This window comes from Sciurus vulgaris (assembly GCF_902686455.1).
Source record: "Sciurus vulgaris genome assembly, chromosome: 1".
NCBI lineage: Eukaryota > Metazoa > Chordata > Mammalia > Rodentia > Sciuridae > Sciurus > Sciurus vulgaris.
Window position 1 is genome coordinate 174527948 of NC_136461.1, and position 14632 is coordinate 174542579.

The window sequence follows — 14632 nt, forward strand, 5'->3', positions numbered from 1 at the left end:
GGAGAATCCCATTTCCCAGAACTGATGCTATGTTCCTGGGGAATGAACCTCAGCACCTCTCTATAGAGGCCACAAGATGGCAGACCTTCCTAAGGTCCTTTTCATTATCCTTCAGTATGGCAGTTAATTTTTGCTCCTCTCTACTCTCATTCCTGGGAAACTTAGCACTGAAGTAGAGCAAAGTCAAAGCTACAAAAGGATAGAGTAGAGTTGCAAAGGCAAATTGCAAAGAGAAAAGAGTCTTCAAGAAAATTCTGTATCCTCAAGCAATAATGTTCAATTACAGTACTCATCATCCCACTACTTCTGATTCAAATTCATTTTTTCTGGTTGCTAATTTTTTGCCACACATCATATATATATATATATATATATATATATATATATATATATAATGAAGGCTCAGCTTTTGGATACTTTATCAACTTAACAGGTTTTCAGGTTTTCTTGGGCTGGTTTGGATCTCTAAACACCACAGAACACTGCTACCATGAAAAACTAATTCATTAAGTTGCAACCCTTTCAGTACATGTTTGAGAACAAGAATCTTATAACAGCACCCAAGACTTGAAAAATACAGTAAATATTCTCCCCTCTATAAACTATTTGTAGGTATGTGCAGTGTTAGCAGCCTCTTTCCCTTCTTCTAAATATCTAAAAAAAGTTTTGTTTTCAGAAAAATCTTGCTTTGAATACCACATGAAGAATTATTATACTCAGGTTCTATTCTGGGGAAATTTAAAGTTTAGGTTTATTTACTTGAGCCCTTCTGGAATAAACATCTGGCTTGTAAACATCTGTCATCAGTCCCAAAACTAAAATTTTGTTTTGTTTTTGGGGTGGTGGTCATCTGACCCAGGTCCTTCTGCATGCTAGGCAAAGCACTCTACCACTGAGCATATATATATACCCTCAGTCCCCAAAACTAACTTGGTCCCAGAAATCAGAAGCAGAATGAAGGAGATAGTTTTGACTCAACATAAGAATTCTCTAACAATTAATAGCCATTTCACAACAGAATGGGCTGGTGGTTTCCTTATCACTGAAGAGCCTAAATGGCTACAGTGAAACTTCCCAGAAATCTTACATAAAAAATTAATCTGGATTCAAATCCCAGGTCTATTTCTTTCTGTGCAACTAATGATAAACTACATGAACTTTTAAAAATCTCAATATTCTATCACATAAGAGACTAAAATATTAAGGTTATTACAGAGTTAGAATGAGTTAAAGTACATAAAACATCTTTCACACAGACTCAACAACTGTTTGTTTCCTTTTTTAAAATTACTATCCTTACCCTATGTACATGTATGATTACTTGAATGGTATGAATCTACATTGTGTACAACCATAGAAACGAAATGATGTACCCCATTTGTGTACAATAAATGAAAATGCAGTCTGTAAAAAATTAAAAGCTAAATAAAAAAAATTACTATCCTTTTAAAGGAAATGTGTATATATATACAATGGAATATTAGACATAAAAAAGAATAAAATTACGGCATTTTCTGGTAAATGGATGGAACTGGACACTATCAAGCTAAGTGAAAAAACCTAGACTAAAAAAGTCAAAGGGTGAATGTTTCTTCTGAGATGAGAAGCTAAAATAAAGAAAGATCAGTGGACTAGATCAGTGGACTAAATGAAGGGGATTAAAGGGAAGGTAGGAAGGATAGGATAAGGAAAGAACAATGGAATGAACCTGACCTAAATTTCCTATGTACATATATAAATATACCACAGTGAATACCACCATCATGTATATCCACAAAACACTAATTTTTAAAAATCTATAACAGCAAAAATATCAGTAAAGTGTAGAGAAAGGAACAAGGGGAGGGATGAAGGGAAAAGGGGAAGTACTGGGGACTAAATTAGAGCAACTAATAATCCATGTTTTCATAATTATGTCAAAATGAATCCTAAAGTTATGTATAACTAAAAACCAATAAAAAGAAAAAAATGTAAATTGCTATCCTTTGTTTTGCTTGGGAACAGGGTTGAGATTAGATAATTTCTATAGTTATTTTTCAAGTCTGAGGTTCTATTAATTAAGACAGCAGCAGACTTCTTAGCATTTCATAAATTATCCCATTAATTCTTCAAAAAAGAATTATTTGCTTAACTAATGAGGCATAACTCAATAGTCACAGGCCAGTGGTAGTAATTAATAAGTGTGTTTAGTCTTCCACAAGATCATTATAATCTACAGAACAATTTATTAATATTTATTAGTATTTATTAATAGCAGTAATACACGGGGAGAAACTTCGAACTGAAATAGAAAAGAGTAAACAACTGGCTAATTATCCTTTGCCTGACAGCATTCATTATTTAGCTATTACTTTTATTAAAAAATCTCATAGACTTGATTTTACAAGGACACACTCATAAGAAAAATATCAGCTATGTACCCTTAAATACTTTATACTCAAAGTTAGTTTTACAATGTAAATGTATTAGTTTTCAGAATCAGAGAATTTTAAAGCAAGACTACTTTTATGCATATGTATTATCTTGACAAACACTGAAACTATTATTTTTTGAAAAACAGTAACTGTTTTACAATGAAGAAACTAAAAACAACCTTTATCTTAAAAAAAAAAGCAAAACAAATTTGTCAATACTAAAGATTTAGAATAACCTAACACAGTAAGGAGGAAGGGTGCATTTACCTTACGGCCCACATATACAGGAATTCCAATAATCATTGCTGGGATAGCAATACCAGCTATTAAAGCAATTCCTACAGGAGCACCAACAAGGGTTCCCAGCTGCCACAAGATTTTCTTCTTTCGACTCCAGGGTTTTTTCCCCCAAAAAGTACATCCTGATGGACTAGTGGGAAAAATTACAATGTAAATAACTACTGCAAAATATCACAACAAATTATTATTAACACATGAAAACAATGACTACATCAGAAAACTTCTCATACTTATTTTCTCCCTTTCTTTTTCTGATCTGAGTTCATTTAAAAGCAAAAAAAAAAAAAAAAAGAAAGAAAATGAAGGTAAGATTCACTATAAAATATATTAGCAGGATATTGAAAACAAAAAAATAAAAGAAAGTTCCACTTCCTATTTTGGACTACTTATTAATTCCAAACAGCTATCATAAACTGGGCATGGTAGCACATGCTCATAATCTCACTATTCAGGGAGCTGAGATAGGAGGGTTGCTTGAGCTCAGGAATTCTTGACTAGCCTGGACAAAATAGTGAGATTCCCCACCAGCCTGTTTCAAAACAAACAAACAAACCCATAAATAACTAGCATAATATTTGGTACCTTTTAAATTTATGGACTTAGAAGAAACCCACCCCTTAAATATCTTAAAAATTTTATGTTTAAAAATGTTTAGGATGTTTTCCAAAAAATTTTTGTCTTATAATATAAATCATATACACAAATAGATTCCTCTAAAAGCTTACCTTAGATAATGTAAATCAGAGATTTCTTTCATACACAACCAACAAAACTCACAACCACAGACAGCACACGTCATGTGATTGCAGCTCCCATCATTCATCTTTATTATATAAGCAGCACATCGTGGACATGGCTTTATATCATCAGCTATTAGGAACACAGAGATACCTGTTAAGTATATAAAACTGTCTAAAAATAATTTCTAGTACATTATCAATTGTAGGTTTGCCAAACAAAAAAAAAAACAAAAACAAACTCAGCATGTACAGTTTGTTAACTGATGGCTTAATGCTATCTGCAAAGCATTCTTTTTTCCCTTTTGAGAGGGAATAAAACTTTCATTAAAATTTCAAGTTGTAAACATTTTTCAAACATAGAAGTAAAATAATAAGACCAAACAAAATTGAGAATAAAAAGAGAAAGGAGAATCAAGGACAGCAATAGACAAACTGCAAACTACACTATGTAGTTTGTCTTGTCTAGATACCATAGCTGTCTTCTGAGTGGCACTTCTTGTTCTAGAACTTTTTAAAACATCTCCATTTAATTCAAATGTAGAGTCTGCATGCTATGCCTGTAGTGAATAAATGCTAATAGGAAGTGACAACTGGGTATTGATTTGAGGCACTATATCCAAAGTTCACTTATAATAACATCAACTTCAAATACTATAAAAATAAAAATATGAATATCTTTAGAAAAGCAGGGTTTTCCCTTGTACTACATATAACAGAGAGATGGACCATGCAAAGAATCAGTAACCAAAATAAAAGGGAAGAGGTAAGAGATAAAGTTTATATGGTTATAAACACTATAAACCGTGGGAAAGTATCAGTACAAAAGAAACCATTGTTAATCATGCTCATAACTTTTTTAAGTTGTCTGTCCTTTTCACTCATTTATTTGCTCACTTATTCAGATGTTGATGTATGCTCCTTGTATAGGAATATGATTACAATTTATAATGGTAGCAAGTTAAAATCAAGTGGTATACAACTTCAGGAACCAATGACAGAATAAGAGTAATCTTAAATGATACTACTATTTTGACCTTTTGCAGCTATTAAATAGCAACCTAAGATTATTTTACTGTTACTATTAGCCAACTACATTTTTTATATATGTATAACATATATACATATTAAATATATGTAAATGTGCACATTTAGTTTAGAAAAAATATTTATTTATAGGGAAAACCACTGAATTTAAGTATTTGTTCCAATTTCTTACATTTTAAATATTAAGCTATATTCAATTTTCCTTTCTACAAATTTTATGGTCAAATTTTACCTGTGCGTTATCAGAGAATTCAAGGTTCCTTAGGGCTTCTTGTAGGGCAAAACTGTTTTTTAATTTAAGAACTGGTCAATGTTCATAATTAGTGTTTTAATGATTCAAGCAATTTGAGCAAACTGATAACTCTATGCAGCCAGACCAAGGCAACTGATAATTACTAGAATATAAAAATTAAAAATATCCATAAGTCATGATTTAAATGATCCAAAGAACAAAAAGCCTACATTAAGAATTTATAAACACTGGGACATAAAAGAAAAAAGCTGGCTTTTATACCTGATTCAACATTTAGTATATCAAAGAAAAGAAAGGCTAATCTTATCTCCTTAAGCAGTATATTAATTTATAGGCTTCCTCATACCAGAGAATACTCAATAGTAGATATCTCGATTAGAGGTGGGAATAAAAAGACTCAAATTTTGGCTGCAATTCATGCAATCTTTGGAACAAACTGAAAGGTATCAAAGGTAACATCCCTTTATTCTTACAGTTCCAAAACAATAAAAAACAGGCTTTTAATATGCTAAAGTTAGAGAATTAACATAAGTTATGTGTTATTATATCTGCACCAACATTTTCATTTTCTATGTATGTATTTATTAAAAGCTGTTTTGTCTGCTTTCTTTCCTCAAACCAAAAAATTAGAAAAAGAATTTACTGTTTACATTAAATAATGATATATATCTTTCAAAATAGTCTCACAACACATAAATCCTAAATGAAATTGTTTTACTGATTAGATGGGTCAAGTGAGTTTCCATTCCTCAAGCATTACGCTACAGTTGAATATTAGAAAACGTTTCCCATACCTTTTTGTTTTATATTTTCTATTGTAGATGGGAAAAATACCTTTATATTATTTATTTATTTATTTTTATATGGTGCTGAGGATCAAACCCCTCACACATATTAGGCAAGTGCTCTACCACTGAGCCACAACCCCAGCCCCTCCCATACCTTTTTAAAGAGTTTGGCAAGACTTTCATCTTTTTTGACCACTATATTTATATTTACTTTTATAATATAGGTCACTGTCCTATTAAGAAAAAACATTACAGAACACTGTGTTCTCAAATATTATCAGAAATTCTCTCTAGAATGGTAGTAGTATGTGATAGAGGTGGGGGTGGGAGCTAATTAAATATTATATTTTTATGAAGAGGAAAGTAAAATAGCAAAAATAAAAATTTAGTAGTTCATTGAAAATACAACTCCAAGCATATAAACCCCCCATAGCTATAAGGAAAAGTCTCATAGACTTTTCATGACCAACTTCATCTCTCACAGTTTAAGGACAAATATAAACATTATAAATTATTGAACGAACCTTATGATTAAGTACATATTTATCTTCAGTGATTGATTGGAAATAACCAACTCATTATTATAACAATCGCAAATTTTTCACTGTCTCATGATAGTGAAACAAAGAATACCATGAAATCTAGGATAACAGTAATTAATAAAACTAGCTTAGATAGTAATTCCCTTTCCTTTTTCTCTTTCCACAGGTCGATGAGAAGCCAAGTTGGGTTTTTTTTTTTTAATAGATTACATCAAAAGGAATGATCACAAACCCATTTTTTGAGAGCTCTGATTTTTAAAGTATGAAAAAATGCATGTATTTTAAAAAAATGCATATGAAAAAATGCATGTATTTTAATTTTTCAGAACTATGAGATAATTTTAAAGGAACGTGGAATAAATTTCCAATGAAGTTTGTTTTTTTAAATGATCATATTGAGAGGCAATATTTACTCCAACAATGCTACTATTGGCTCAAATCATTTGGGAAGTTTTTCTTTTAGAACTGCCTTCACAGCTATTTTATATACTTCACATATATTAAAAAAATCGTTCTCTATCAGAATCACATTTTTCTTTGGACAAACCTAAACCAGTATATATGATTCAACTCTGTATGATATCATTATAATTGTCTTAGCTCTGAAGGAACTTTTGATTATTCCTAGATATCATATTGTCAAATCAAACTGATATTAAATTGGCAAAATCTAAAAAGTTTATGCCAGTAAGACATTCTGAGATAGCACTGCTGAAATAACCTCTCTTCTAATTACTACTCTGAGGAAGACCAATACTTGTTTGTATAATTAATTCATAATTTTTAAAAAATATAATGAAAGTCATCTGCACACTATTTTTTAATGTAATGATTGCCCAGATATGCTCAAATCTTTAGAAGGTGACTATGGTTTCTGTTTCCCTATCTCATATACTCAGAGTCAGGGAATGTTTCAACACTGTAAACTTTAACAGATGAGGTAACTTGCTCAAGGTCAAAGAGAAAGGAGAATATGAGATTTGAATCCAGGCAGTCTGATTCTAGACTCCATTCACTCTTGTTCTACAATGTTAGTTGTCTTGTGACAAATAAATAAATATTCAATCCTGCTTTGAGGAGAGGGATATTATTTCCAAGTGAACAGGACAATGGCAACTACTTTCTCTTTAGGGGAGAGTTTAAGGTATATTCAGGCCCCAATTGCTTCTGGACCCAATTTGTAGGTATCTATAAATTATTACTAATGACTTTTGAGTCCCACCCTAAATCTTTAGGAAACAAGTCAGTAGGAAAATAAGAATGAAAATCCATGTATGTTAAATAAAGTGTTAAATGTTCAATGTTCCATTTTAAAGTTTAAATGAGACCTTTTTTTCTAGTAGCAAAAGTACACAGCAATCTTGACAGACTACTGGTAGGAATATACCTTGTTTTCTTAATAAACTTCTGTATTTTCCATGTTTTTCCTCTATTACAACTAATTCGAAAAATATTTTTCTAAAAAGGATTGAAATTCCAATAAGCAATGAAAGTTTTGTCAATATGAAATATTAAAATTTTTGAATATTTACTCCAACAACATTAAGAATCATCAGGGTTTTTTTGTTGTCGTTAATGTTGTTTAAATTTCTGACATTTATGAGACATACATTGCTCACGTGAAGATCCTCAGGTAGTTTTTAAATTCCTGGCCAAAGACACCTTAAAATTCTTAATATCCTCACTAGGAATGATTTTTGTATCTTTATTCCTGAGACTGGAAGAGACATCTCTTAACTTAAAATGCATTTCACAAAATATTTAAACAGAACAGATTCTAAGAAAAAACACTTTAAAATCTTTAATCTTGTGATATTTACAAAATTAAAAACAATCTAAAGGTGACATGTTCAAAATTGTTATTTTTTTGGAAATACAAAAATAATCATGAGACTTGCTTTTTTTTTTTTTTAACAATAAAATCTTTTTGATCTCAGAATCATTTTCTTCCATAGGAAAGAAGGTGTGCTTTTGGGACAGAAATGAACTTAAAACCTAAAACACTTAAAAAGTGAAGGGAGAATAAGTTTAACAGCTAAATAATTATTTTTCATTAAAATAAGTGTTCTGTATGTGTCAAATATCTTATTAAATCAAACATAAATACCTGCTGCTCCAGACTCTTGACTGTAACTAATGGATGAAGAACGAATAGTTCTTAGACGTAAACTCTGGGCTCTCTCCTGTCTAGCAGCATCACAGGTCTGGTTGGGATGCCAAATCTGTTTACAGTGGTAGCAAAATTCTGTTCCACAGCCTTCTCGTCCACAAGTTAATTTTGGACAGCTGGCACATCCAAATGCTATCACAGCATAACTTGAAAAAATAAGAAAGACAATTTAAAATATGACACAAAACAAAAACTATTAAGTACAAAAACTATCCAACTAAAATGTTATTCCTGAAAAACATTTCCTATTTAAGCATTAACAAACAGCCATAACTCTAACATTATCTCACCAATATAAATACGAAAGAAAAAGGTCGAATAGGTCACAAGTGAAGATATACAGTTTAAAAACATTTTAAAAGTTCAATTTTTAAATTTTAAACTTTTAACTGTTATGTAGAATATCAAGCTATATTTAGCCTAAATCCCAATTCTATAAAATTTGTATTAAATCAGTATTGTACATTCACAAAACAGACTTAGAAATTCATCAAAAAATTTGACAGTGGTTTTCCTGGTACTGAGGTTTTAATTTTCTTCTTTATATATTTCTGATTTTCTACAATTACTTGTTACTTTTAAAATCAGAAAAGTTAAAAGAAAATGATTATTTTAAAATGTAGTGAGTATGAAAGAACTATACCTGTTAGAGGTATACTGTGCCAATTTTTAAATTGTTATCTTGTAATTTACGCATAAAGTCTCACATTTTTCTTTCTATGCTATGGTAAAAAATCAGTTGTTGGTACCAATCTCCTTCCAAAAAGTACACACACCAGAATTTCTCATTGAGGTAGTTTGGGTATTTTTTGCTTCAGAGAAAAGGAAAAACTGAGAACAGTAAGTAGATTTGTGTATAGCACTAACACCTATTCCCTGAGTAAATATGTTTGGCACTTTAAAATCTTTTGACTTAAATTCTGGGCATTTATCCCAGAATAATGATTTTGTATGTGAATTATCCATAGTTCCTGTATTCATAATAGTTAAAAACTAGAGAGTTCAGATGTCCTTCAACAAGTAAATGGTGCATACATGTACACCGTGGACCACTACTTAATAACAGAGAAATTGATAGATACAGATAACAACTTGGATGATCTTTGGGGAACTATGCTGAGTGAAAAGAGTCAATTTCTAAAGTTACAAACCATACGCTTCTATTTATACATTTTTGAAATGACAAAGTTTTAGAAATGGAAAATTGATTACTGACTGCCAGGGAAAAGGGAGAAAGTGGGAGGGAGGTGGATGTTATTATGAAAGAGCAATGAGGGATCCTTGTGGTGGAACTGCAGTACACTTTATGGTGACAGATGCACAAATCTACACATGTATATAATTAAATACACATACACACAAATAAGTCTAAGTAAAATTGGGGATAATGAGTAAAATGAGATAAATCTTCCAATAAAAAGATTGTACACTTAATTTTCTATTAATTATGAATCTATAGTATCTATGATGTAAAGTAAAACCTTTATATAAAAATAATAAATTGAATGGAAAAGAAATGGCATTTTTTTTCCTAACCCTCTTATCTAACCTACTTTTTAAGAAAGGAAGAAGGGAGGGAAGAAGAGAGACAGAATGGGGAGATCTATGTGAATGCAGGGGACAAAGCCAAAATCAACTATTTTTTTTTAAGTCAGTCACAAGTTACAAAGCCAGAAGAGAGAAGTAGGCTAGCTGGTACAAATTTAACTTCTAGTACTTATTACCTGTGTAATTTTAATGTCTTATGTTAGGAATATATAGTCAAATTGGGTCACTCAACAATTTTTTGTGGAGTACGAGGTTAACCTGTGGTTACAAAGAAAAAATACTTTTTTTCTCCCTTGAGAGGCTGGCTCACAGACATTTAAATTAATTCCATTCTAACATAATAAATGTTTTGTATATTCAAAGCTCTCCAGCAAAGAAACAAGTACTCACATAAGATGACAAAGATAACATAGCTGCTAGCAGAGTTTTAGTCAACTGAAACAGGTAATGATAGAAACTACACATTTTTTTTTTTGCTATCTGCCTAGACAACATACCAATGAGGCCTCCTAAAACAGAAGGTAATTGGGTATTTTTATCCAACACAGGTTCTATGCTTCCTCCCCTCTTACATTTCCCTCATCCTAGCCATTGGCTACATTTTTTTCTTTGAATCTGTGAGAACTGGTATGTTCTACAAGCATGTCAGAAAGCTTCCCTCTAGTTAAATCACAGCACTCAGCTCTGGCCTTCTACGCCCCTTCTCAAGAAGGGTTGTTAGAAATACTGTCCTTTAAACAAGTTTAACCTTCGCTGGCCCTCAAAAGAGTAGAAATAATATTAGGCCAGAAACCTCAAGAGATATTAAATAGAATCCAGGTCAGTGCTCTTTCAACTCTGAGGCAAAGGCAGTGTTTCCTGAAGTGTGTTAAACAACATGTTTAAATAAAATTAATGTCAGATACAGAAAATAGCCATACTAATAAATATCAAATACAAAAAGGGAAATTCATAATTTCACATCTGCCATTTCTAACAACCAAAAAATAAAAAAACTTTTGAAATGTGTTTTATAATGAGGGATTAAATGCCACATTTTATACCTATGGTCCTGGTACTTTGGTTAACCATTTCTATAAATGACTGCCAAATATTCAGATATTTACCTGTATTCCTTACACTAGATTTAAATAATAAATGGAGTTATAATTTTAAAAAGCCCCTCTGTGGATTCCAAAGGTTTTAATATGCTCCAAGAGGGCAGAGATTTTTGTCTTTTGTTCAATAATAAATCTCCAGTACCTGGCATGCTGGTCCAGTAAAAATTTGACTGACCCGTTTTAAAAAATAAGAACCCAGTCCTGAATGTGTAGCTCAGTGGTAGAGTCCTTGCCTAGCAAGCACAAGGATCTGAGTTCAATCCCTGGCACTGAAAAACAAAACAAAACAAACAAACAAAAAACCCCAAACACTTAGGAAATACAGGTAAGGAATAATAAATAAAAGCTATGAAAAGCTTAGTGTGTGCTAGGAATTTTACTACTGATAGCTTTAAAGATCAACCTCAATCCTTGTAACATGACAGGATAGGGATTCAAAATCAGGTTTGTATATGCTCAGGATAAATAAAACTAATTTTTAATCAGGGTTCGTGTAAATTTTATATTTTCAAAGTACACATTCAAGTTTATGTTACTGGGTAAGGTTTTCCATATAACACCAACATAAAACCTGTAACACATCATTGTGTGCTAGAGAACCAGCATAAACCAAAAAATATATATATAAAAGTTAATCTCTGTGACATGTTTTCTTTGTTCTTTGTGGATAAAGTTACTCACAACCAACCACCCCAAATTATTGTATAGTCAAATTAATGAAGGATAATTATTCATTAAATGTACAGTGGTTGTTTTCATAAGTTAAGTTTCTATTATTTATATTTTATACTCAACATTTAAGTTACCTTCTCCAAATATTTACAATACTAAGCCATTTTACTTTTTAATAATGTCTCAATGAGAAAAAATGTTTAAAAACATCCAAAAGTATGGATTTCTGAAAAAATTTTAAATGTTACTAAAAAAATTATCATATGAAATAGTTATGGTTTTTGTCATTTAAAATTATGAAATGTAGGCATATGGGTTAGACACAATTTGAAAACTGACTATCCAAAAAGCTGTTTAAAAGGGGTTTGATTCAGATGAGAGTCTTCAAATTATAAGGCTCACATTTCAGCCTTATAAATAACCTGGAAATTCCAAATAACCTGGAAATTCCAGGTTTTCATAAACTCTTATTATAATGTACTATGGTAAGCAAATGATATGCTAAACCTCATTGCTGATGACTTTTACTCTTCTTGAAGAGCATATGGCTACTTTCTTCTAGTTCTGACAACTAAACATAATAAACACATTATATAAATAGGGGCTATTTTTAACATAATAATCAAATACATAAACAAACTTTTATTTTAAATGTTGGGAAAATGGATTTGTAATTCAAAAACTTGAGGCAAATGAAGCATTAAATAAAGCCTTTAAGTAGCAGATCTTGAGACTAGGAAATATTTACATATATCAACATGAATGCATCATTCTGTGGCACAGTTAAAGTACTTTTCAAAAGGGTTATTTATTAATGATCACAAGCAACCCTGGTCCTTTCGTCTGTTATTCCAAATAGTGGGGAAATTTTCAGTTTTGCATACCACTAGATCCTGTTCTCTACCATCTTACCCTTTTCTTCCAAAATGCTCTTATATGAAAATAAAACACAGAGAGAACATAATAAGATAGGATTCCTGCTTTTAGTACCTACCATTGTGCCTACTGTGGTATATGTTGAAATATTTGTTGAATGAATGAATTCTCTGACACGTTAAGATTTTTTTTTTTTTTTTTTTTTTTTTTGAGTAACAGTCAGCAAATTCTTTCATCCCCACAGAAAAAAATGAAGTAACTCAAGAAAAGTCAAACAATATCTTCTTACCCACAGTCTGGAGCTGGACACCACCTACAATCAGGATCTGCAACAAGCCACCGTCTAAGCATAAATTCTTCATATTTTTCCATCAAGACATCATCACTTAATATCAAACGAATGTCATGGGGATTAAACCGTTCAGTACATTCTGGGCAACTGATATTAACTCTACTTTCAGAGATTTCTATCCTTAGGTATTGTCGTAAGCAATCCACACAAGATCTATGATGACAAGTCATTATATCAGGAAATCTGTCTTTAGAATGCCTCAAGAGGCACAAAGGGCACTCTATAAAGTCTCCAATTTGTTTGCTGATAGAAGTTAATCCATTGTCAGAAGAGGTATTTGTAGAGAAAATGGAGTTCTTATCAGTACACATTTCAGAATGTATACTTTCAATACTTGCAATTCCATCCACCCCGCCATTTAGCTCCCTTGATTTACATTTGTTATCCTTTTTCCTTCGAAACAGAGAGCCAATTGAAATTCTTCTTTTTTTGGGTGCCTTTTTGACAGAAGGCAAGCTCACAGATGAAGCAGAAGACTGAAGATCTCGATCTGAACCCATTTGCCGGTGTAAACTCATGTCTAAAATGCTCATTAGAATTGTGTCAGGGTCAGTGTTTATACACAGCCCTTCATTATATTTACAGATAAAACCTATTTCTTGTTCTTGCATTCAGACTAAGTCATGATGTAAGAAAATCCTACTTGGTTCCTTCACAGAATTCTTGAAGAAGTTTGATTTACTGAAGACTATTATCATAGATGTCCTGAAAAGCAAACAAAAACCAAGATCACTTTATTGTATTTTTAGTCTGCATGCTTTTGTAAACATAAATTCTAAGAAATTTCACACAAGTATGTTCTTTAACCGTTAGTTTAAAACATACGGCCAACTTATTAAAATAGTCTACAGGAGAATATAAAATTAATGCTGAAATAGCTAGGAGGACATTCTTTAATCTTAAAAGATTCTCTACAAGTTGAACTGATGTGATCATTCTTAAAATTTTATATAAACTTCTGATCCTTGTCACACTGAATTTAATGACTCTTCACTACCTTTTTGAGTTTTTGTTTTTAATTGATGATAAATGTATACAAATACAAATGGCTAATAATAGCTTACACAGTTCTGAAGAAAAATACTATGGGGGGAGGGGCTCTTACAGTGCCAGAAAAAAAATGACTTATTATAAAGTTACAGTAATTACCACAGTGTGCTATGTCACAAAGATAGATACAAACCAATAAAACAGAACAGAGTCCTAAAAGTCCCATATATCTGACACTTGATTTACGACAAAGGTGACTGACACTGCTGAGCACTAAGAATGGTCTTTAAACAAAAAAAAGGTACTATGTCTATACATTATTCAACTGAGAAAGAAAAAAAAAAAAAAAACTTGACCTATGGCTTACCCCATGTGTAAAAATCAATTCCAGATCTAAATGTGAAAAGTAAAACTAAGAAGCTTCTAGAAGACAAGAGAATATTTCAATGAAAGATTTCTTTAAAAGTATAGAAGTGCTAACCATAAAAGAAAAGATTGACAAACTGGATGACAATAAAATCAAGAGACATTATTAAGGATGTGAGAAGACATATGTTACATATAACTAATAAATAAACAGTAAAGAACATATACAAATCAATAAAAGACAATCCAACAAAAAAGGAGGCAGAGGACTTAACAGGCACTTCACAAAAGAATATGAAAAAATGCTCAATACCATTAATTATCAAGGAATAAAACATTAAAGGTACATTGAGAGACCACTACACACCCAGACTAGTATTTCCAAGTATGGACAAGGATCTGGAAGAATAGGAACTCTCTTCCAGGAGGTGTAAATGGTACACCTACTTTGAAAAACTGTTTGGCTATATCCACCAA

General features: G+C 31.5%; 1 protein-coding gene across 3 annotated transcripts in view; it reads right to left on the bottom strand.

Moving 5' to 3' along the window:
* RNF19A (ring finger protein 19A, RBR E3 ubiquitin protein ligase) overlaps positions 1-14632 on the bottom strand; it is a 42920-nt gene that overhangs the window by 8755 nt on the left and 19533 nt on the right. For all 3 annotated transcript variants that reach the window (XM_079102721.1, XM_079102722.1, XM_079102723.1), the window contains 4 exons: positions 12737-13504; positions 8189-8397; positions 3440-3584; positions 2682-2844 (listed from right to left, as the gene is read on the bottom strand). In XM_079102721.1, coding sequence (XP_078958847.1) covers positions 2682-2844; positions 3440-3584; positions 8189-8397; positions 12737-13410 — 1191 coding nt within the window. In that variant the 5' untranslated portion in view covers positions 13411-13504. The remainder of the gene's footprint in view (positions 1-2681; positions 2845-3439; positions 3585-8188; positions 8398-12736; positions 13505-14632) is intronic.